This window comes from Haemaphysalis longicornis, unplaced genomic scaffold, assembly GCF_048455015.1.
Source record: "Haemaphysalis longicornis isolate Haplotype H1 unplaced genomic scaffold, Haemaphysalis longicornis Haplotype H1 scaffold_3, whole genome shotgun sequence".
Taxonomy (NCBI): domain Eukaryota; kingdom Metazoa; phylum Arthropoda; class Arachnida; order Ixodida; family Ixodidae; genus Haemaphysalis; species Haemaphysalis longicornis.
In genome coordinates this window covers 192,129,220-192,151,029 of record NW_027526335.1, presented here as the reverse complement: position 1 = coordinate 192,151,029, position 21,810 = coordinate 192,129,220, and the positions used below count along the sequence as shown (strand labels likewise).

General features: G+C 46.4%; 1 protein-coding gene across 1 annotated transcript in view; it reads left to right on the top strand.

Annotated features, from left to right (window-relative positions):
- Oys (lysophospholipid acyltransferase 6) overlaps nt 1–21,810 on the top strand; it is a 77,721-nt gene that overhangs the window by 44,318 nt on the left and 11,593 nt on the right. The window contains exons 4-12 of the mRNA XM_077704973.1: nt 744–836; nt 6,316–6,429; nt 7,208–7,346; nt 8,140–8,181; nt 9,982–10,072; nt 14,356–14,457; nt 16,901–17,004; nt 17,772–17,969; nt 19,525–19,676. Coding sequence (XP_077561099.1) covers nt 744–836; nt 6,316–6,429; nt 7,208–7,346; nt 8,140–8,181; nt 9,982–10,072; nt 14,356–14,457; nt 16,901–17,004; nt 17,772–17,969; nt 19,525–19,676 — 1,035 coding nt within the window. The remainder of the gene's footprint in view (nt 1–743; nt 837–6,315; nt 6,430–7,207; nt 7,347–8,139; nt 8,182–9,981; nt 10,073–14,355; nt 14,458–16,900; nt 17,005–17,771; nt 17,970–19,524; nt 19,677–21,810) is intronic.

Sequence of the window (21,810 nt, the reverse complement as noted above, 5' to 3'; positions counted from 1 at the left end):
GGCACACCCAGAGCTGACATTAAGAACTTAGTGCCGACGCACTTTGCCTGGGTGAACTGTGGTCAACACACTCCAGTGATAGCCGTCGCTTCAATGTGGACGTCTCCAAACCAGACAGCAAGTAATTCATGTTTGAGGAGTTTAGACTAAAGGTGGCCAGTAATACTAGCATGGTGCCTGAAGCCTTTATTAATTTTAGCCAATCCCCCACAAATGTATGTTCCGTGTAAATGGTTATGCACCAGGGGCTGTTCTTGTTGATGGACGAGCGCAAAAAATTCAGCCATCTTTGCCATGAACCTTAGCTAGAGATAACAATTCGATGATGTTCTGGTTATATACAAAGCTTGTGCTGAGGCAGGAAAGTGTGTACTGTGGAGGCAAGTTTGTCCAGAATGTGGAGTGAAACGAATGCAAACCCACTGAGCGAAACTTTATTCGTTATCCACCATGGGGCAGTGTGTCACCCCAGATCGACTGGTGGAATTTATACCATGAGCAACAACACCAGCTCATTGCACATCCGAGCACACAAAGAAGAAGCTGAGTTCTAACTCGTATATATATCTCCGCCTGTGGCAAGGCTGGATGCCACACGCCACATTGCAGCATGAGCATTACTGACGTCCCAGAGGTCTGTCTGCATTACAGTTGTGCTGGAAGTGAGCTGCTGGCGTTGTTGAAATGTGTGCTTCATTCACTCATTTTACCCGTTTTCTTCTCTCCTCTTCCCCCTCGTGCAGAATTTCGCTAGCTGTGGGCATGGCCTACCTGTCAATGATCCACATCATGCGGCAGATCTACGACTACGGCGGATACCACCTGGATGTGACCGGGTGAGCCTTGTGGGCGGGGCTCTGCTTGTTTGTTTTGCATTGTTGTGAGCGCGCTGCTTGACTCTCAGCTGCAGCACCTGCTTTGCTTCATTTTGTCAACCTTGTCGGTGGTGTGACCATGACCACCATGTTTGGGAGCTTAGAACAGCGCAAATGTGAGAGTGTACGAAGAAAGACATAGTGCTGTGTCTTTCTTTGCTTTAAAGGAAGAAAGACCTTCATCATTTGGATTGATTTAATTAGTTCTTAGCTGTACAGTACAAACTTAGGGACAAAGCTTTCATTTTAGCCTTATTTAGCTATAAAAGAATTGAGTAAATTTTTTATCTTGTTCATTGTGGTAAGCACTTTAGTATTACAGTTAAACCTCGATGTAACAAAGTCGGTAAAATTCGTAATTTACTTCGTTACATTGAAATTTCGCTACATTGAAATTCGCGGTTATAATGAAGTGTTCATCCCGTGAAGCGTTTCCTGAAAAAGAAAACGTGGCGCGCATACACGGCCGGCGCACTGTTTCTGTTTCTATCGGTGCTTAATCGTCTACGCGGGCATCAGCGTGATCCGCATGGAGCGTTTTCGTCCCGAAAAAACGCGCCCCGCAAGCCACAGGCGCGCTGACGCAGCCGCGGATACCACCCGCGCGATGCGGGTAGCTCCAGCGACCGATTCTAACCACTCGCTGAAACGCAACTTGAGGGGCAAACGAGAGGGGTATGCGAGAAAAAAAGCTGATAACGTGGGCGAAATTTTCACTGTAAAACGTCATACGCGCCGCTTACGAGAGCACCCATCAAATATCCTTCGCGGCGGCCTTATCGTCTAGCCAGCCGGCATCCCCGAGCGCTTCGAAGCTCCCGCCATAGGGTGCGCGCCTCCCCATTGGCGAAACTGGTCAGGCTCCTCCCACTGCTGCGCGCAGCGCGAGTCACTTCCCGCCGCCGGCACGCAATCGCGGACGCCGGTGTGAAAAAAACGCGCGTGCAAGGCTCATAAAGATTCACAAATGCTTGCTGGGACGACGAAACCCAACAAGCATGAGCGAACTCGAACGAAGTGCAAAGCGGCGGCTTGCGGCGGCGGCGGCGGCAACGCCAGTGGCGATTAGGCTTACCACCGGGGAGGATATTTGATGGGCGCTTTTGTAAGCGGCGCGTGTCACGTTTTACAATGAAAATTTCGCCCACGTTATCCGCTTTTTTTCTCGCACGCCCCTCATATGCCCTTCGAGTTGCGTTTCAGCGAGAGGTTAGAAGCGGTCGCTGGAGCTACCCCCATCGCGCGGGTGGTCTCCGCGGCTGCATCAGCGCGCCTGTGGCTTGCGGGGCGCGTTTTGCGTTTTTGCAGGGAGAAAACGCTGCGTGCGGTTCACGCTGATGCCGATTAAGCCGTAGACGATTAAGCTCAGACAGAAACAGTGCGCCAGCCGTGTATGCACGCCACGCAGTTTGTAGGCAAGGGACTTAATCAAAGACTCCGTGGCTGGCTGCATCCGCGGCATTGGGCGACCCGTGTCGCCGTTCGCGTTTTATTGGACACCATTTCGGCGCTTGCGTTTCCCAAAATCTACTTCTACAACTTAAATGTCGTGCCTCGTTCTCCATAAAACTTCGTTACATTGAAATCCCGGTGAATGGGACTTCGTTACACAGAGGGTGAAAATACATGGTGTGCATACACTTGAAGTTACAAAAAATTCCGTGGTTCGTTACATCGAGGGTTTCGTTACATTGAAGTTCGTTACATCGAGGTTTAACTGTATTGCTGCAGCCATGACAAATGGTGGCCGAAAAAAAGTGTGCCTTATGTGTGCCTTGTCAAGCTATAGACAGCAATATGAAATGCATTGTTTGTTTCTTCACCGGTGGCAGCAGTAAACAAAACAAAGTTTCAGTCTTCATCAGTGCAAAGCTTACTTTGGGATGTTGTGGGGCTTGTGTCAGCCAGTAAAACTGCAATAAGACGGTGATTTAGGCTTACTGGTGCGCTTTTCAGTGGGATTCAAAACAGCACTAATGAATGGGACAAGAAAAGACAACGCATGCTGCACCTTTGTGTTGTTTTTTTTTTTTTGTCCCGTTTGTTGGCGCTGTTTTGAATTCTGTTTTAAGCCAGTAAAAAATTCGTTGGAGGGTTTGTAAAGGAACTAGCAGCTTGCATTGTCTTAATTGTATAAACAGCTTGCATAGTGAGAGATTGTTAATCCCGTATGTGAGCCTGTATGGTACTAGGTATCATGGGCTATTTCCACAAAGCTCTCCGGGCCTTACAGCTCTCTTTGAGGAAGTCAGGGTAATGTCACTGTTCACTACAAATGAAAACTAATGAATACTAATGAAAATTCAGATAGTACCGTTTCAGATAGTAAGCTTGATGATATTTTCAATGCCTTTGGAATACTCTTGGTAAGAACTCATGGTGCAATTTGTTTTAATGCAGCTGCAATAAGAAAACGCACCATAACGGTATGCACCATTACAAACAAAGGTTCCGCTACGGGTGGCTGTGATGGACATGCATGGAATACAGCTACAGGCGACAGGCTTTCACTCGCATGTTTTAGATGATATTAAAATTGATTGATTGATTTGATTGATTGTATTGTTTAATGCTCCGATGCAACACAGGTGATGAGGCGCACCGTAGTGGAGGGCTTTGGATTAATTTAGCCCACCTGGGGGTCTCTAACGGGCACCGAAATCTCGTACACACCGGCGTTTTTGCTTTTCGCCTCCATCAGAAAAGCGGCCGCCGTGGGCGGAAGTCGAACCCACGTCCTTGGGCTCAGCAGTACAACTCCTTAGCCACCGAGCCATCACAGCGGGTAGATGATATTAAAATATCACTTTGGCCAGACATGAACACATCTTAACGGTATATTAAGAACAGGAGGTACCAGATCATTTTAAAGGAGTAGTGACACAAAATTTCAAAGCTGAGATGACTATGCAGAACGCTTCCTTTTTATCAGGAGATATCTCCCAGCCAGTTTCAGCAGCAACCGTTTGTCATAACATATTTTAAATCCCTTTTAATCTCTGCCCCGCACGAGAAAGCCCAGAGTGGGCCGACATGACATCATCTGTTCCTAGCCCCAAACTGCCGACGTCGGTGATTCCATGATGTAGCCGACGTGCCGGCTGCGGTTGGCATGCACTGCTACGCCGTGTGTATCATGTCATGGTTTTGGGACCGATGTCATGCTGCCCGGGCACGTGGGGATGGTGAAGACCGCGGCTCATCTGGGTGCGTGCACGTCCAGATCGGCAGCGGTGCGACAAGAATGGTGACGTCATGCGCACCCTCCTGTCGTGGCGGCCGCTCGGCATTCGTTTTGTCGAAACCAAAACTGACACAAATAAAGGACGCCATAAATGATTGTTTACACTGTGATCGACCGTCTAATGTGCCATTCTACTGATTAGTGGGCTAATCAGTGGGCCCATAGCAGCGAAAAAAACAGTAACACGGAAATTTCGTGTCAGTACTCCTTTAATGCTTTTCGTAGAATCCAAATGAAATTTGGTAATGCCAAACCATCTGCTTCGAGAGCGAGTGACGTTGTCTGCAATGCTTGTGCATGTGCGCATGAGTTCCTTACTTCCCATTACAGCACAGGCTAATGGTAACTTTGTGATGCTCCTTCAAAAATGTCCAGCTACAAACAGCAATAGCTTCATTGTGTTTCAATCGTAGCCTTGTTTCATGTGTCCTCCGCAATTTGTTTACTCGTGTTGTTAGCCACTGCAGTCCGAAACTATGCTGAAGACCATTAATATAAACAGCTTTCACCATAAAAAATCGCTGCATAACAATATCAAGCTTGTGCCTTAGGCCAACCTGCTGTACCAAATAGTCTAAGAAAGACTGACGGCATTATCGTGCTCTTTTCTTCAGGTAGTGTTGATTGATTGTAGAGTTTTAATGCGCTGCCGCAACTCAGGCAATGAGACGTGCAGTACGTAGTGGAAGGCTCCGGATTAATTTTGACCACCTGGGGGTCTTTAGCGTGCGCCGAAATCTCGTACAGACGGGCGTTTTTTCTTTTCACCTCCATCAGGAAAGCGGCCGCCGTGGCCGGGAATCGAACCCGCGTCCTCGTGCTCAGCAGCACACCTTAGCCACTAAGTCACCATGGTGAATTCTTCAGGCTGTGTGAATTCACAACCAAAATTACACTGTTCTTTAGTGTGTAGATGGTTATTTTGTCAATAAAATAGCCACACACTGACCGCTAAACTCAGATAGCATGCCAAACATGGCTGCTTCAGCTAGGGCTGTCGTCATCGTCGCAAATTATCCGGTTCAGACTGGTAGGTGGATTGTCTGTAAGTTTCATAGCTTGAGCAAAAAAGCCACTGGTGGTAGGAAAGAAAGCATAGACACAATGTTGCAGGCTGATGGAAGTGACATGCATCGTTGGCCGCTGGAGCCCCTATAGCTTTCTGTGGGGAATGCCGATGTGTGCAGCCCCGTGTCACACCAGAAGTGATGCTCATTTGGCTGGCAGTGTTTGTGCATCTTGGAGCATCTTGGAAGTTAAAATGCACACAAAAAATGAGGGACAGACAGAAAGAGCACAAGCAAGTGCTTCGCTGTTGTTTCAGAGCAGTAAGGCAGTCACAGGGACGCAGAGTAATTTCACTTGCCATCATGATGTCGCTTCCACTCATGTTGCGCTGTCCACCAAGGACCGCCGGATTGCGACTCGACTAGTACCCAATCTTGCCACACTGCCAGTGGGAACAGTTGCAGTGTCCTATCCTTAGCACTTCTGATTTAGGCAGCTTAGTCCTGCTGGTTGCTGAACGCAGGTGTAAACGTCGTCTGACTACTTTATCGCATTGAAGCTCACAGAAGGTACCTGATGTTGTGGGTTTTTTCAGCAAGTTTGTATACATATCTTTCCGGAGAAAACGTCTCAAGCAAAAACTTCGGTTTTCTTACACCAGCACCCCCCAATTGATTTGTCAGAGTCGGCGGTGACAAGTTTGACGACACTCCAGCAAGACCACATGGTTGACTTTTAAAAAATACACATAGGCATTTATCATGTGTAAACTTCGCCTGCAAAAGCAATCCATAACTGTGAACTCAATAAAATTTTTGAGTGGGATACCATTAGAAGACGTTGTGGCCAGAGTGACGCCAGTGCGGCACTCTGTCCGTTTAAGCGCTATTTACGATGAATCAAAACCAACTAGCCCAACTGTCAATTTTATTGATGCTTGGGGTACCTGATGTTCTCCTCCTGATTTCTTCTTTCGAATTGAACTCCTAGCTTCCACTAAAAGTTAGAGCAAGAGTCCACATAAGCTGAATTACACCATGCAACGATGTACAAAAGTTTGATGAGTTTGCTGCAGTGTTACTGCAAGGCAGCTCTGTGTCTATGCCACTCCTGTGCACTTAAATACGTGCGTTCTGCTAGCAGTTTTACATGTGTTAAAAAACTCGTGCGCGATTCCTCCCCCCGCAGTCCCCTGATGGTGGCCACGCAGAAGGTGACCAGCATTGCGTTCAACCTGCACGACGGCATGACGGAGAAGAAGAACGTCGTCCTGCACCCCGAGCAGAGAAGGCAGATGGTCAGGTGAGCTGGTTGCCTCTCTTTCCTCTCAAGTCTTCTTGTGCGCTGCTGTACAGCTGTAGTGAAATGGTGTTAACCGGGGCATGTTTCCTAGCACAAAAAAAGAAAAGATGGGAACCTGCAGGAGGATACGTACGGGACAAATGCTAGAATACGGGACAAACCCGTATTCTTCTGCAAGTCCCCATCTTTTTTTGTCGGAGCTTGCAGTTTGTAGTAGCTAGTTGGCTTCCTTTTGGCACGCAAGCATAGATGGGATAAGGGACGTCCTTGATTACACTGATGTTTTTTTAACAGTTGTGAGTCCCACCCTGATGTGTTGGGATGGCCACATCTTGCTACGTGATCGTCCCTGTAGCATGAATTTTAATAAGTGAATGTAGTAGTCGAGCGTGCAATAATACAACTGTGCTGAGCTTCAACCGGGGGTAGCCCCACATTGGCATTGTATTTTAGGGCAGAAATTCCCCTTTCAGCTGTGATTGAAACCACTGAGTTTGCCACCCAAAGATTATGAGGAGCTCAGTGTGGGAAGGATGCATCTCTTCACTAGCCTCTCTCCCCATAACGATCTTGCTCAGACCGTGAATACAGCTCTCAGCCCTTCACTGCAAGGGGGTTGGATGAAGATATGCATTAAATTTGTCGGAGCAAGGCAAATAGAAAGAACTGCTAGTGAAAGAAAGGCCCAATGAAACCACCTACAAAGCTGTTTGATTCTGTTCTTCAGTGGCCTTGCTCACTTCTTGTTTCAATGAACCCCCGGTGGTACCTTGTGCAGTCGGTTCCCGAGCCCCCTGGAGTTCTACAGCTACGTCCTTCACTACCACACCCTCATGTGTGGGCCGCTGGTGTTCTTCAACGACTACATGGATTTCATCCGTGGCAAGCAGTTCCTGAGACACAGCGTCCGCACGGGGGTACGTGTCCTGCCCATCTGCTCCTCAATTCTGGCTTGAAAAAGAGCGTTCTTTTTCCTTTGGGAAAAGATGTGTCGATTCGAAGATGCTGGTTGTCTGTTTTTCCTGAAACACAACGTTAAGAATGTTCCTTTGGTCTACTTGACAGCACTGCTCATAAATGACCAAAGGAGAAATTAACTACTTTGCTGGGCTACTCAACCCCATAAATTTGAGGAGTCAATAGCGCAACCAAAGAGAAAGGACAAGAAGGACTTGTATATCGCAGTCGGAAAAAAAAAACAATTGGAGGTCCGAATTGGACCTGCCAAAAACACAAGTGGTTCAATTGGAACCATATGGAAATGCAAATGGTTCCATTTGGGCCAATTGTGTTTTCGGCAGGTCCAATTGGGCCAGTTTTTTTTCGGCTAAGTTATTGCTGCCTTCACCGCAATTGATAATTGGTGCTTCAGGTATGTTGCAGTAAAGCAGATGCACAGGTGTTTTTGAGATCATAGCTAGAGAAGTGCTCGACGTAGCCTCTAAGCTTATTGCTTTAATCTTTTCTAGTTGCTTTCTGTGCACTTTCCTCTCTGTGAGGGGATAAGGCCATGTTAGGCAAAAATATTTCTTTATGCAAACAAAAGCCTAATTATAACTGCCTTTCAGGAACTCATTTTCTACTGCTGCTAGTTGTTTTTGTGAGGCATGTAAATGAAAAAATGTTGGCATAATGTTGACTGTAAGCAGTTGTGACTTTTCTCTCTGGGAATGTTTTTTTATTTGACGTTCCCATTTCCTATTTTCTCAGCTCCGGGGACACCCAACAACAATTTTGGAGCCATCACCCATTGTAAGTGGCGTCGCAGACTTTGAGATCTTTAGATTTGCTTTCAAATGTACTCATCTGAGCAAGCTTAAATCAAGCAGAGCACGATGACCAGGATTGAAAAGACTGGACACAGAACAGTGCTATCAACTTTGGTGCATGTCAAATCTATGAAAGCAAGTGCAGATCATGCTTAAAATTGTTGGTGACTTTGTTCTTGTATTTTTCTTGCTCTTTGTGTGTGTCAGTTTAGCTTTAGTGCTAGAAAATTAAGATTAGCATGAAATAAAATCGTTCACTGAAGGATAAGGAGTATGGCCTTCTTAGGTTGAAATTCTGCGAGTACCAAATAGGACGCGAATAATAATTTTGCTTGAATGTATAGTTGCGAATTGAGGGAATATTTCTCAGATCAAAGAAAATGTTCAGTTATTTCTAATAAGGAAACTGAAATTTATAATTTCTCAAGCATGCTTTGGTAACTATATATAAAAGGATTGACATTTGGGCAAGTTGGCATTTGTTAAACACCTCGAAGGGCAGCGTACTAGTACGAGAGCAAGACGATGTCAGGATGACAGCATCGTCCTGTGGCATAAACCAAACATACAGAAGCTATCCTGCTGCTTTTTAGCTGTATTGACCGTATTAAATTTTATGTGGGGAAACTCATCTGATGTGCTGACCTCAACCGCAAGTGCTTCAGTGTATTAGTAGTGTAATTAGGATATAAATATATATCCTGACAAATTATACGACTACTAATATTCTCTAGGATAAAAAAGTGTAGATGGCAGTTTTATGAAAGTTCATGCTAGCTGCAAGAAAAGAACGTCGTGTATGTGGGCAGTGCAATTAAGGCACGAAAAATGAGCCTGATTTATGGACGTGCCTGCCGTGCCCTTATGGTGGGGTAGCATCTTGCAACCCTCTGCTTTCCTGGTACTAACAACACATAAATTTATAAATTTTACTTTCAAAACGCACTTGTGCCACACACACAATGATCTTTCCTGTGAAGGGCATTTAATGCCTAATATGATCACAGGAACAAAGTTGAGACCGAAATTGGCCCAAGTGGGTGATAATTACCATCCATAATTGGTGGGCATGGGCAAACTAGCTTCGCCAGTATTGAGTTGTCATGGTTGCTAGAACTCTAGGAGTACAAAGGTTACATCTATCCGATGTCCTGTATAGGAAAAGGAGGAGCATCCAGGTAAAGAAAGATACACTTTGCCCATATCTTGATTAGCAAACGGGGGGGTGCACTATGTATGCCAGTATGCATGTGGGCTTTCTTATCTAGTGAGTTTTGGCCAGAGCAGCATGATTGGTACCACGTTATCGGAATGGCAAAAGAGAAGAACGAGTTCGGAGTTGGCCCAATGAAGAGGAGACGAGAGGCGCTCCCGGAAAGCCCATTCCTCCCCCTGCTGTTAAGCCGCACACCACCGGTGCATTGCGGGAAAGCCCCTCGGGGGGTGGTTCTAAGCTTCTCTTGGCAAGCGAGAACCATGGAGTTAGCAGTAGCTTGAACTGCCTTGACCCTTGGCCAGTTGGCGAAGCACTGAAAGCATGCAATATACACGGGATAAAAGAAGAAAGGGAACAAGTTTGATTGGCCACAAGTGTGTTTTAAGGTTAAAAATGTATCCACAGTTTTTGAGAACATGTATCCACAGTTTGGAGGCATACCTATTTTGAGTGTTATAGCAGCTTGCACAAGCAGAACGATAAGGTGCACTGCTTACTGATAGCACCCAGCAAAAGGAGCACAAGAAGTGCACCTTATACCAGGTGCTTGCCTTTTTCCTTTTGCAGGTTGCCGTGGTGAAGAAGTTGCTAGTGAGCTTCATGAGTGCGCTCAGCATCGTCTACCTGCTGTCTGCCTACCCTATCGAATACATTGCACGTACGTCCAAAGACGCGTCTGTACACCTCACTTAGAGCGCAGTTTCTGGATGATTGCGGTCAAAACAGAGGTGGCTGCTGAAGTGCGCACGTTTTGGCAGTGGTGGCGTTAGTGCCTACCGTCACTAGCCAGTTCAGACGTAATGCCTATCCTGTTCAGATGCTGTAAGTGTGCCCACAGTGCATTTCTTTGGACCTTGGCGAACAATGAAGAATGGGCTCACCAAAAATACCCATGTTGTAGTCAAACGATATTTCTAGGCTTGTGTGTATAATAATATTTTCGAAGCGAATTGAAATAGTCAGGTGCAACTGAGTTTCCTGTCACTTAGAAACTGTGCTCCTGGGCCTGGTGGGATTTTCATAAAAAACTTCTATAGGCACCGGACACTGCAGTTTGCGCGTGACTCTAGCGCCGCCTCTCGCCGCCGCTTAGCAACTCTGGGGCGGTGGATGTCGCGACCGGCCGTTCAGCGCACGTAAAAACACACGCGCTGTGTGCGGTTCGATGTTGTGTGGCGGAAGTTTTTTAAGAAACATAGTTATAATTGCAAGTTGCAGGGTCCGAAAGGATCAAAAGGCTGCAGGAAAGAATTAGTGGCAGCGCCGCTACTGCTGCACGAAGGACAGCCACAATCGCGAAAGGCAGCCTGCCATCGTTCTGTACAGGTTTCTCGCTCGCGAAGCCGTGGGAGAATAAGCGTAGCAAGAAATGATTTTAGCAGTAAGAAAAGTCAAGGAACTGAGAAAGTCGACATTTTTTGTCAGTGGGAGGAGCAAACTTATGAGTACGATTACCGTTTATGCGCAGCGCACACACGAAGGGCCGTAAAACTAAAACATTTGCTTTCAGTGTTCATACACATCACGCTCTGCGATGAATCACATGCCGTCGTAATAGTTGCATAACACAAGGTATTACCACTTCCGCCACTATTGTTTCATCAGCAGTAACCTTTTTTTAGCGACATTCACGGCACCGAATGGATACCAAAAGGCGGCACAAGAATATGCATTCACAGCACTTCACGGGTGATGCCAAAACTAATGTCAAGACGGTCAATACGCATCCCGCTTACTGCCCTACTTTGTTACCCGAAGTGTACATAGTTCGGCACGCATTCCAAGCGAGAGCGTGGAAAGCTATCAAAGGCAAGGTTGCATTCACTCGCGCTGACTTCTTTAATGCATTTTGTGTACTCTGAAAGTTGAAGTTATTATTGTTTAAGCAGAGGATGGCGAGGAGAATTCTTTAATGCATTTTGCGTACTCTGAAAGTTGAGGTTATTATTGTTTAAGCAGAAGATGGGGAGGAGGAGGAAATACTTTCTTGGAGAATTCCGAACGGCCTGAACAAACTGCATCACAATTAGCCGCTAAGACGACTGTAACATTACTCACATGATAGAAGCCGAAACTAAACGGAATCTTCGTAAAGACAACAGCCGCTGCGCATCAGATTTCGAACTGTGTGAAACTGCGTTTACTTTGTCAACAGCTAATAACGTTTGGAATGCGTTGTTAATTAGTGACAACACCATCCGGGCTGAAGAAGGGCAACCGAAAAAGTAACTGTAGTGTGGTTGCGCGAACAGAGGAAACAATAACACAAACATGCTTCTGTCATGGAGCGCCGTTGTATACGCTGGCTACTGACCTGAATTGGTGCCGTAAATAACCTTCCCTTGCTGAGAATGGGACTTCGCAACGATGTCTGTCCCGTTGATTTCTTTCACGGCGCACACGCGCGCGGGAACGTACAATCTCTGTAACTTCTCGCGCACGCAAGGCCGACAGTAGTAGTTCAGCCCCGTAATTGTCCGGAAATCGCCCAGTAGCACTTGAGACAGGGGGAAACTATTTGCCAGAACAGTTTTCAAGGTCGAGACACCTTTCAAAAACAATTGCAAAATCGCAAAAACAAACCGAGAGGTGCCGAATATATGAACGCGCGACCGCCGTCTGCCTCTCACCGACCCAAAGTTAGCTCAAGCTTCCGCGGGGCGGTGCTGGGTGTACTTATTCGTCACGCCCTCTGAGCAGTGACCGGTGCCTATATCGGGTTGCCGCCTGTGGACGCATTGGCCATGTCACCTGACTGATTGAAGCAACTGATGTCCACTGAAGTCCAAGCACCGAGTGCTATCAACACCTCCTCACTGCACGCGTGCTACACAGTAACCAAACAAATTGTTTCATTACCGTTTCATTGTTTTAAAAAATGAAACGGGAGCCTCGACTACCTTGACGAATGTGCACACGTAAGATAGCTACGACGACGCTCTGAATGTGGCTTGGCTTGTCCTGGCTCCACGTGTAGTCAAGATGTAGGCCTGATGTCAATGGCACTGTGGCTTGCCTAACGAAAGCGAAACTCCTCATGGTACTTGAAAGCAGTTTTGATATTTGTTCACCCCGAACACTTCGAAATATCGGAAATTTTAAATTTGGGTCGAAGCGAATTAGAATACTGTAATATTCGTTCGAATCGCACAAGCCTAGATATTTCTGTAAAACTCGTTACAGTGTCAAATGCTTTATTACATGTGCTTACCTGGCCACACCGTTGTAGTGGATGAGGTGTTGGGATACCGGGCGCAGACTTGCGGTTGCGGTTTTTCAATTGCGCTTGTGTTTCTGACAAGAGTAAAATACAAAAACTCTGACGCTTATGACACTTTCTGGCACAGAGAAAATCCTCAGGTGGTGTACATTAATCTACAGCCTTCTATTACAGAACATGTAATTTCACTGCCCAGGTACAGTTTGAGTGAGATAAACCAACCTTAAATGTTACTGCAAATAACAGACCCTCGCTTACGGACTATTTTATTCAGTTAGAACCACAGACTTTTATACGCAGTAGAGAAATTAATTCTTCCAGCTTTATATCTAAACATAAATGAATCAACACTAGGGCTGTAAACGAGATGCTTCAATCGTTACAAATAAAAAAAATCAAACTATGTGAAGCTGTTAGCCACAAAAGCCTTGCATAGACAGCTAAACTAATGCTGCAGTAATTAAATGTTTTTGGGGCTACAGAAAAGTGGTGGCAATTTATGATTGAACAGATGGTCTAGTGGTGTATACACTATCTCAAATGCCATCCATGGTTAAAATCCTGTCCAAAGTGCTCGTATGAACCCTTGCGGTGATAACTGTGTTGGAAGCCATTCAACTTTCTTGGCAAGCTGCTTCCTTGGGTCCTTTAATGGCCCCAAATAGTGCACTGTGAGCTGTAGATTCAGTTTCCCCGCTTGATATTCTTCAACTTCTGCTGAAATTCGGTACACACGAATGTTTTGTTCCTGCCTCCAGCAGAAAACAGCCACCACTGCCATGGAATTTATGAGTTTTATGTTTACAGTCAAACGCCGCTACAACAAACGCTTCTGCTACAAAGTAGCCTGTACAACGAAGCATAACATACAGCCTGGCCAGATTCCTATGTTTCCTGTGTATAGTGAACGCCACTAAAGTGAATTAGCCTGTTTAACGAAGGAATTCGTGCGTCCGTAGTCGCAAAATTGTTTGATAACAAAAACGTCTAGCTGCGCACATCGTCACGGGCAGCTGATTGGCATGCCGACAGCCGTGAGTCAACCGGTTTTGCCACGGAGCTGCACGAATCGATAAACACGTACAGTGCGTGTTGCAGTGCAATTGTGGCAGCCATTGATTACATCTTGGTAAACGACCAGGTCCTAGTTTGCTCTCACCTGATGGTGGACCGCATCGTGGAGGCCATCATAGAGAAAAAGGATGCCATAAATTATCAGGCGACCAATGGTGAAGAGCTTGCAGAAGAGCGAAGTGTTATTTTTATGACTACCTGCGAAGTGGTAGCAGCATTTGACGCACTGCGGATATACTATATCTTGTCATTCCGTGACCTCGCACCGCAGCGCAGTGTAAACCTCGACGGCATCAGGTCAGCGGTGGTTGCGCAATCAGTACGTTTTACTACTGTGCAGGCGAGAATTTTTTACTTTTTTTCACCTATTGCAGTTTAAATGTGATCATTTTTTCTCTCAGTATGCTTATCTCCTTTATAGAGGGTCTGCGAAGTGCACAATGCATATAACAAAGTGACCTGTTTAACGAACTAATATTGCGGTCCATCATGCTTCGTTAATCAGGCGTTTGACTGTATGTGCATGCGTAACAGCAAAGTTTCTCAGCACTCCTGACTTCAGGCGTGATTCAACCCACTGCTTTGTTTATCCACTGGACCGCTCTGGTAACACCACCCCCATTGACGATGCGTGTTGTCCCTTCCAGAGGACGAGTTCTTGCAGAAGCGAAGCAGGTTGTGGCAGCTGCTGTACATCATCTGGGCCACCTCGCTGCACCGGCACCGGTATTACCACGCCTGGACTTTAGGTACTAGTGCAAAGGTGATCCTCCGAGACATCCGGCACATCTCCGGCGGAACATCCGCTGAATCGTTAAGAGAATCTCTCTCTGCTCTGGGTTTCTTCGAGAAGTTATGCGTCTGTCTCTCCTATTCACTCCTTTCTGGGCGCTCGACAACTTTTGATGAAAAGTAAGAGCGGAGGCTAAGAAGTACCGTATTTTTGCGCGTATAACCCGCACCAAAAAATGCGAAATTTCAGGGGTGAAGTAGAGGTGCGGATTATATGCGAGGTACTTCCTTCGGTGCAGCTTCACCGCAATTCGCGTTGTGCCGTGATGCCCCTACATCAGTAATGGCGACTAAGCCACTGTTATCCCATTGACAGTGCATATTTTGCACGGACAGCTCGACAATATATCAACCTGACAAGATGTAAGCGGCAAGTCATCTAGTTGCGTAGTCAGCTAGGTAAGTTCTTACGCATAAACAAATGTGTAATGTTGCTTGCATAGTAGCTCTGGTCCAGCCTTTCATGTATAAAATATGCGGGGAACACGCGAGGATATACTTTTTTTGTTTGTCGACGGAAAGTGGGGGTGCGGGTTATATGCAGGGGCAGGTTATGCGCGCAAAAATGCGGTAAGCACGGTAATATTCTTCGATGTATAATATGTTGCTGAAAGGGGCCATGAAGCCAGCATACAACTTTGTTTTATGCTTTGTTGTACAACTTTGTTATGCTTTGTTTTACAACTTTGTTTTATTTGAAATATTTGGTGTTATATAATACCCTCAGCACTTGTTCAGCAGCAGACATACTCACTGATCAATTCAGCAATTAACCGTGAAATCTTAATTATCCCACTGCATAGCTTGTTGTCCGGCTGCATAGCAGTGATGTATATTTAGGTGGTATCGAAAACAGAGGGTTGGTAAGTTGACTCCGTGTAACATTCGATCGGCTAAATCCAGCAAGGAGCGGAACTGAGGCCTCTGTCATTTAAAAATGCTAGTAATTTTTAGTTCACCCATCGTGATTGATTCTTATATGCGCGGACAGTGCAGCACTCGGCCAGGTGCTTGAGATTGAATGTGGCGATTTAAGACCAACTAAACAATCAATGATGCTAAACGATCTGCTGGAGTTTCTGCATGCAAGGGTGGACTGAAAAATGATGAGCCACCATGGCTGAACACCGAGCTGTCAGTACCACGCGTGCAGATATTCTGACCTCATTCCTCATGATGAGTGAGCATGGACTGGCAAGTATTAGCATTTGCGTAGCTTCGTCGATCTCAACAGCGGCGAATTTAGTCTCCCCTGATATTTTCGAGGAGAAGTGTATCCATTGCCTTCTGGAAACTGTTGTGCTTAGTCTGGCGTGCCAGCAGAACCGCAACTAAAACATACCTGATGGGTCAGTGGGCTAAGCGGCGCAGTGCAAACGAATTCCCAAAACACGTCTGTTGGTTGCCTCTTGGTCCCCATTTCTGTGTTCTGTTTACTTCTGATAAGCCTGTGCATACCGTATTTTGCTACGGCTCAAAATAATCCCTCAGTGAAACATTGGGTATGGCTCGATTAACAAGTGGCAGTGGCACTTGTGTCAGTCAGCTGGTGTTGTCACGGAAAAAATCTGCACAATGGCGGGGTTTCGCAGCAGGGGCCAGTGGTAGATCTTTATGCGGTGCAGATGCGGGCATGTTTTTATTACATCATTCACCAACCACTCTATTTGCTATAAAAAGAATGTATGCTCTGAATTTCAAGTGCAAATAGCTTGCTTTGCATGCCTATAATCCCTATTTGAGTTTGTATTTCGATTGTGTGGTCCCCAAGTTAACTGCAAAAGCGTGTGGTTGGTGGAAGTGGAAAGGGACAGCAGATGAAGGGAATTCAGTTTAACACAGATCTGTCACGTAACCAGAATCATACTGATAGTGCGGACCCCACGGTATCAACCGGATTGATTGCCTATAATTTTTCTCGTTTGCACTCGTATTCACAAAAGCATGCAACAGCACTTCATTGTAGACGCTTATCAAATCGTGGGTTGCTCTCCTGTGATACTAGGACTTTGTAGCTTCATTGGACTGCATTGTGTTACTGTTTGTAACCACGGTTAAGATCACGGCATAACTGTGCGGGAATGCGTCATATGCAGGCAGCCCAACATGGCTGCTATGATGATCACGATAACATGGCTCCACGGGAGTAAACGCAATTACACAACTCTAGTTATCTCTGCAATCGCAAAACATAGCAGAAGCTCCCACAAGAGACTTGTAAGATACCAGCTTCTCTGCTCCCATACAGGTCTAATCTACCTGTGAGTCAGTAGGTGCCATTGGCATGTACACTGTCCCTTCAAATGCATTAAAAATTCACTGGACTGAGATGGTGGCATGTTGTGCTTGCTGTTTTGGGGCATAACGGCAAGGAGGCCTCCCTCTTCTTGACCTTTGCAGGTGAAGCCGTCTGTAACGCCGCTGGCTTCGGCTTCAACGGCTACACGAACGATGGCAAAGCACGCTGGAATCTGATCAGCAACGTGGACATCGTCACCATCGAGGTAATACCGTGCCCCTTCCGAGTCGATTGTTTTAGTGCTCTCGATATTCACAGCCTTCGAGGAAAAAAATATTCCGTTGCACTTTCCATGCTGTGTTGAAATCAATGAAGGTGGCATCCTTTCTTGTGTGGATTTAGCACGGTTTTAAGCATTTTTAGTGTTCTTTTGTTTTTACACTACCTGAAATGGTTTTTTTTGTCTCGTCAAAGCAGACCCAGATTTGAGCCCATGCGCAGCCAAAAGCAAGTGGGAATTTATAAGGACGATATTTTGCATGCAGCGAATTTTTATTTTGAAGAATGAATTTGTTGTTCAAAATGAATTTATTTTGAAGAATGTTATAGAAATCTTCAGGAATTTGGCATGATTCGTTGACGTCCGACGTTAAAGTACAATGACGACCGACTGGAACTTAGTGGAACCAAGATCCTTTCATGTTGTATTAAACGCGAGGCAAACATTTACCTGCAATTTGCTAACCGTATACAATACCATAACTTCAGCTCACTGAAGAACCTTTCAGAAATTAATCGTGAAAATAATGCAATAATGACGTGATACAACTGTGCTTCGGTTCAAAGTCAGCAACTAATCTCTTTTCTTTTTTTGGCCGATTTGTGGCTTTTTCCTTACACCATAGCACGGTGGTATTTTTACTGTCATCTTTCTTTGTAGTAAGGGGTGCTAAATGCTCGCTTTACAAAAACGGCGAGAGATGTGGACTAACCTTGTGGTCGTGGCTGCGCACGCACACGTGCATGGCGCAGACGTCGACGAGCCTGCGGGAGCTGCTGATAGCGTGGAACAAGTCGACGCAGACGTGGCTGCGCACGGTGTCGTACGAGCGGGTGCCCCGCCACCGCACCCTGCTCACCTTCGTGCTGTCGGCCATGTGGCACGGCTTCTACCCGGGCTACTACCTCACCTTCGGCAGCGGCACCCTCTTCACCCTGGGCGCCCGCTCGGTATGCGTGCAGTGTCCCAGTTTGTTCGCTTGCCGACTTGCACCGGCATTTTATGGCACCGTAGAGCGGAAGTAATTGCATTTGGTAGTGCTACCAAACAAAGTACCCTATTTATTCGATTGTAAGGTGAGGTTGCAGTTTGGAGAGTAAAAAAAATTGCCATGTAGACTTCGAGCTTCGGATATAAGGGGGGTATGACTTTGAGACTACGGATTTCGGAAAAAAAACCTCACCTTATATTCGAATAAATATGGTAAGTGCTACCAAACACTGCACAAGACATGAGTTAAAGGGGACGTGAAGACAAAATACAAATGTGGTTCACAAAGAAGACTGCTGTGTCCCAAGAACAGTGATACCAATTCTGTCAGAAAATTCAAACAAACAATGGAGATATTAAGGGAAACATATGAAGCAATGACAACACTCCACCACTGTCCAGTGATTTCTTTATGATGTCACAGAATCTTGTTCATGCAAATGGCGGTAGCGACCTGAGCCACCGCCATGAAACATGACTGGGCGATTGTGGTGGGGCCACTAGTTCCATTGATCATATCCTTTGAACGCTAACGTGCATGTTAGCATTCAAGCGATGCAGTAAAAAAAAATCAGTGTGTTAGCTCTATGCAGTTAACACACTCGCAATCAAATTTGCACTCCACCAGTGCACCTTTTTTATCGTTATCAGGCGGTCATGATGAATTCTATCTCCCTTTTCGACAGCGTAACACTCGACTTGCTCATACACTGGCCATCAGCAGCTGTCATTCTGCTGTATGCTTTAAATTTTTTTATTGTGTTTCTGGGCTTTGGGATTGTCTTTGCCAATGTCTTGAAGTGATGGGCCAAGTTGTCTGTGGCTTGCAACAAGTCACAGTTGCAATGAGACGACAGTGCTCCCTTAATCTCTCATACAGACACGGCCACGTCTGTCCTATTGATAGAAGAATAGAGTACACACAACAGCTTCTTGGGGCTCAGTGAGCTTTAAAACATGCATCACACCGCATACGTGTTCTTTCACATCATCACTCAAGCTTTTCCAGTTTGTAATTTCTACACGTGCTGATAAGTTTCAACAGTGCTGCAAATACACCAGGTCTGATGGTCAATGGAAGCTCTAGTGATGGTGCACTGTCTGACTGGCTTTGCGTAGGTTTACGAAGGTTGGGGCTGTGTCAAGGTGGCATTTGCAGCACCGTTGTAACTTATCAAGCCATTTTTGCGTCATATTTAATCAAGATCTCGACACTTTCTTTTCTTTTTCTTTTCCTAGTAATGAGCTGCTAAGCTCTCAACCAGTCTTAGCTGCCAAGCACTGTGGTGCCATTGTTGCTACCTGTGGGCTCAACGTATCCATCAATTGCTGCCGCCACTAACTGGCATAGGTAGAGTCACTGTCATCAGGAAGGATTAATAGAGGAGCCTTGAGGCAGGCAATCACGAAATGCTTGCTTCCTTTCCGACGACGACAGCACGAAGAAGGAGTGGTCCCAGCGTTTTGAGTAATGGCTTTATCTTTGCATGGCCGACCTCTGGTGCGTGTGCGCAGGTTCGGCGCAGCGTGCGGCCGCTATTCCAGCGGAGCAAGCAGTGGCAGAGGGTGTACGACCTGCTCACCTGCCTGGCCACCCGCCTCGCGGTCGCCTACCTGGTGTTTCCCTTCCTCATGCTCGACTTCCGCTCAAGCTTCAAGGTCTACCGGTCAGTACACACGTGCCCATTCTACGCACGCCCCCGTGGTCGGGCAACTCTCGGGTGGGGCTTGGGACAGAGTTGGTCACTGAGCACACCTTAAGCCTAATTAAGTTTTGTCTCGGCTCCACACGACCAATGCCATGTAAGCAGCAAAAACACAGGGTGGCCTGAGCTTTGCTCGCAAGAAGAAAAAAAAAATTAGTTAGGGGTGCTGTGAGCGTGCAGGTACTCACGAATGCGATGAATATTGTTGCACAATGCTTGATCGGCATTAGTTTTGTTAATTTCTCCAACCTTCAATCGATACTTCATTAATGTAAGTGTTTTCAGGTACGGAAGTGTGAACGGCTGGAAATGTTTGCACTGCCTTGTTCTGTAAAGTAGTTTTATGTTGGCAACGGCATTTTTCTGAGTACAGTTTTGTTTACCTATGCTGGAGACGTTACTCGTGCACTTGTCAACAATTTTCTGTCTCCATCTCCAGCCAATTGAAACTTTGTGTTACACAGTGTGGACCCCAATTATACAAATTTTTCAGGGCTGCGCGAAAATTTATGACCGGGCTGTCGTATGATCAGAGCACTCCATGATAGCGATGTGAGCAGGTACTGCCTTCTGAAATTCCCAGAAAAAAAATTAGTGCCCTTCCACTCTGTGAAAAAGGATGACCTGCAAAGCTGGATGCAATCCACAGAGTGCACGAAACAAAACACGTTTATCGTAATTTGCAATGGAGCACATTTCCTAGCCAATTAGCTGAACGAATCTCTGACGGATCCAAGATTTGTTCTTGCTGATAAACATGGAACTGCCTGTGTCCCTCCCGCGTCGTAAGCATCTGACTGTTTGTGTAAGGCCGGGTTCAGACTGTTGCTGTAACTGTCATAATAACTAAAGAATTACGTCATTTCACATCTCAGCCAACCGATTGGAGTTACATGGCATTTTTTACGTCCATAAATTATGATACTGATTTTGCGTCTGTAATCTGAACAAACCCAATCCGCTCTACCACTAAGGACTCCGGACAGGTCCCATTGGGCTGTTTAACGTCCGCATTTAAATCTCGCACCAGCACAACGGACATGTCATCCATCAGTACAGGCATGAAACCTATAGCTGCGCATGCACGCCTCCCCTCCTCCCTGTGCCTATTCTCGATACGATCCTGCACGCGCATAAACCGGGAACCGGCCATGTGCGCGTGCTTAGAAGTGACAGACGCCGTCGAAAAAATCGCCTGAAAGCCCTGTGAAGAAGTGATATCAGCTCATGCCGTTGTTCGAAGAGAAACTTTCTGTTCATCTGGGAGGGATTCGGCGCTACTCCACGAGCTTAACTTGAGGCGGTAACGGTGGTGCCAGCAGCTTACCATTGTTTTTGCACTCATTCCTGCTTGTGTTCGAGCAAACGCTTCGATTCTTGCTCTTCTTCCTCCAAACGAACGACATGCATCCGTCCCATAACGATTTGAAACCTGGAAGCCCTTGAGCTCGATTCTCGCGTACAAACATGCGGCTGCCCGTTTTCCTTCCCCCTCGTATTCATCTTACTGTGTGTGTAAGATGTCGGTGTAACACATCAACCCACTCCCGAACCACTCGATTGACAAGGACTAACGGCACTGCGCTGTGTTATTTCGACATCTAATACCAGCGCAACCGGTATTTCATCAGGTGCGGCATGAAGCCAAGCTGTACATGCAAGCCCCCCCTTTTCTACCCGCAAACCGTACACGCATAAAACGGCAACCGGTCATGGCGCATACATAGGCGTGAAAGACCCCGGCGAAAATGTTGCTCAGGAAGGCCTTCCAAGCTGAAAAAGAAATATGGGCTCAAGCCGACGTTCCAACTGGGGAAGTTTCTTCTACCGGGAGGGATTCGCAGCTACTTAGCGAAGTGAATATGAGTGGAAACGGCGACGGCGGGTTTCGGTCGTTTCAGGGGGCAGCCCTTTGGCAGCCGTTACCTGGGGTTCGCGGGAGCAGCGTCTGCTTATGTCCGCGTACCCGAGTGAGCGAATGAAGCAGCGACGAAAGAAAGAAAACGGAGAGGAGCGTCTAGCGAAGGGTGAAGTGGAGTACGACACGTGCGGCTACAGCATCATCTCTCTCACTGCCTTTCTCTCACACATGTTT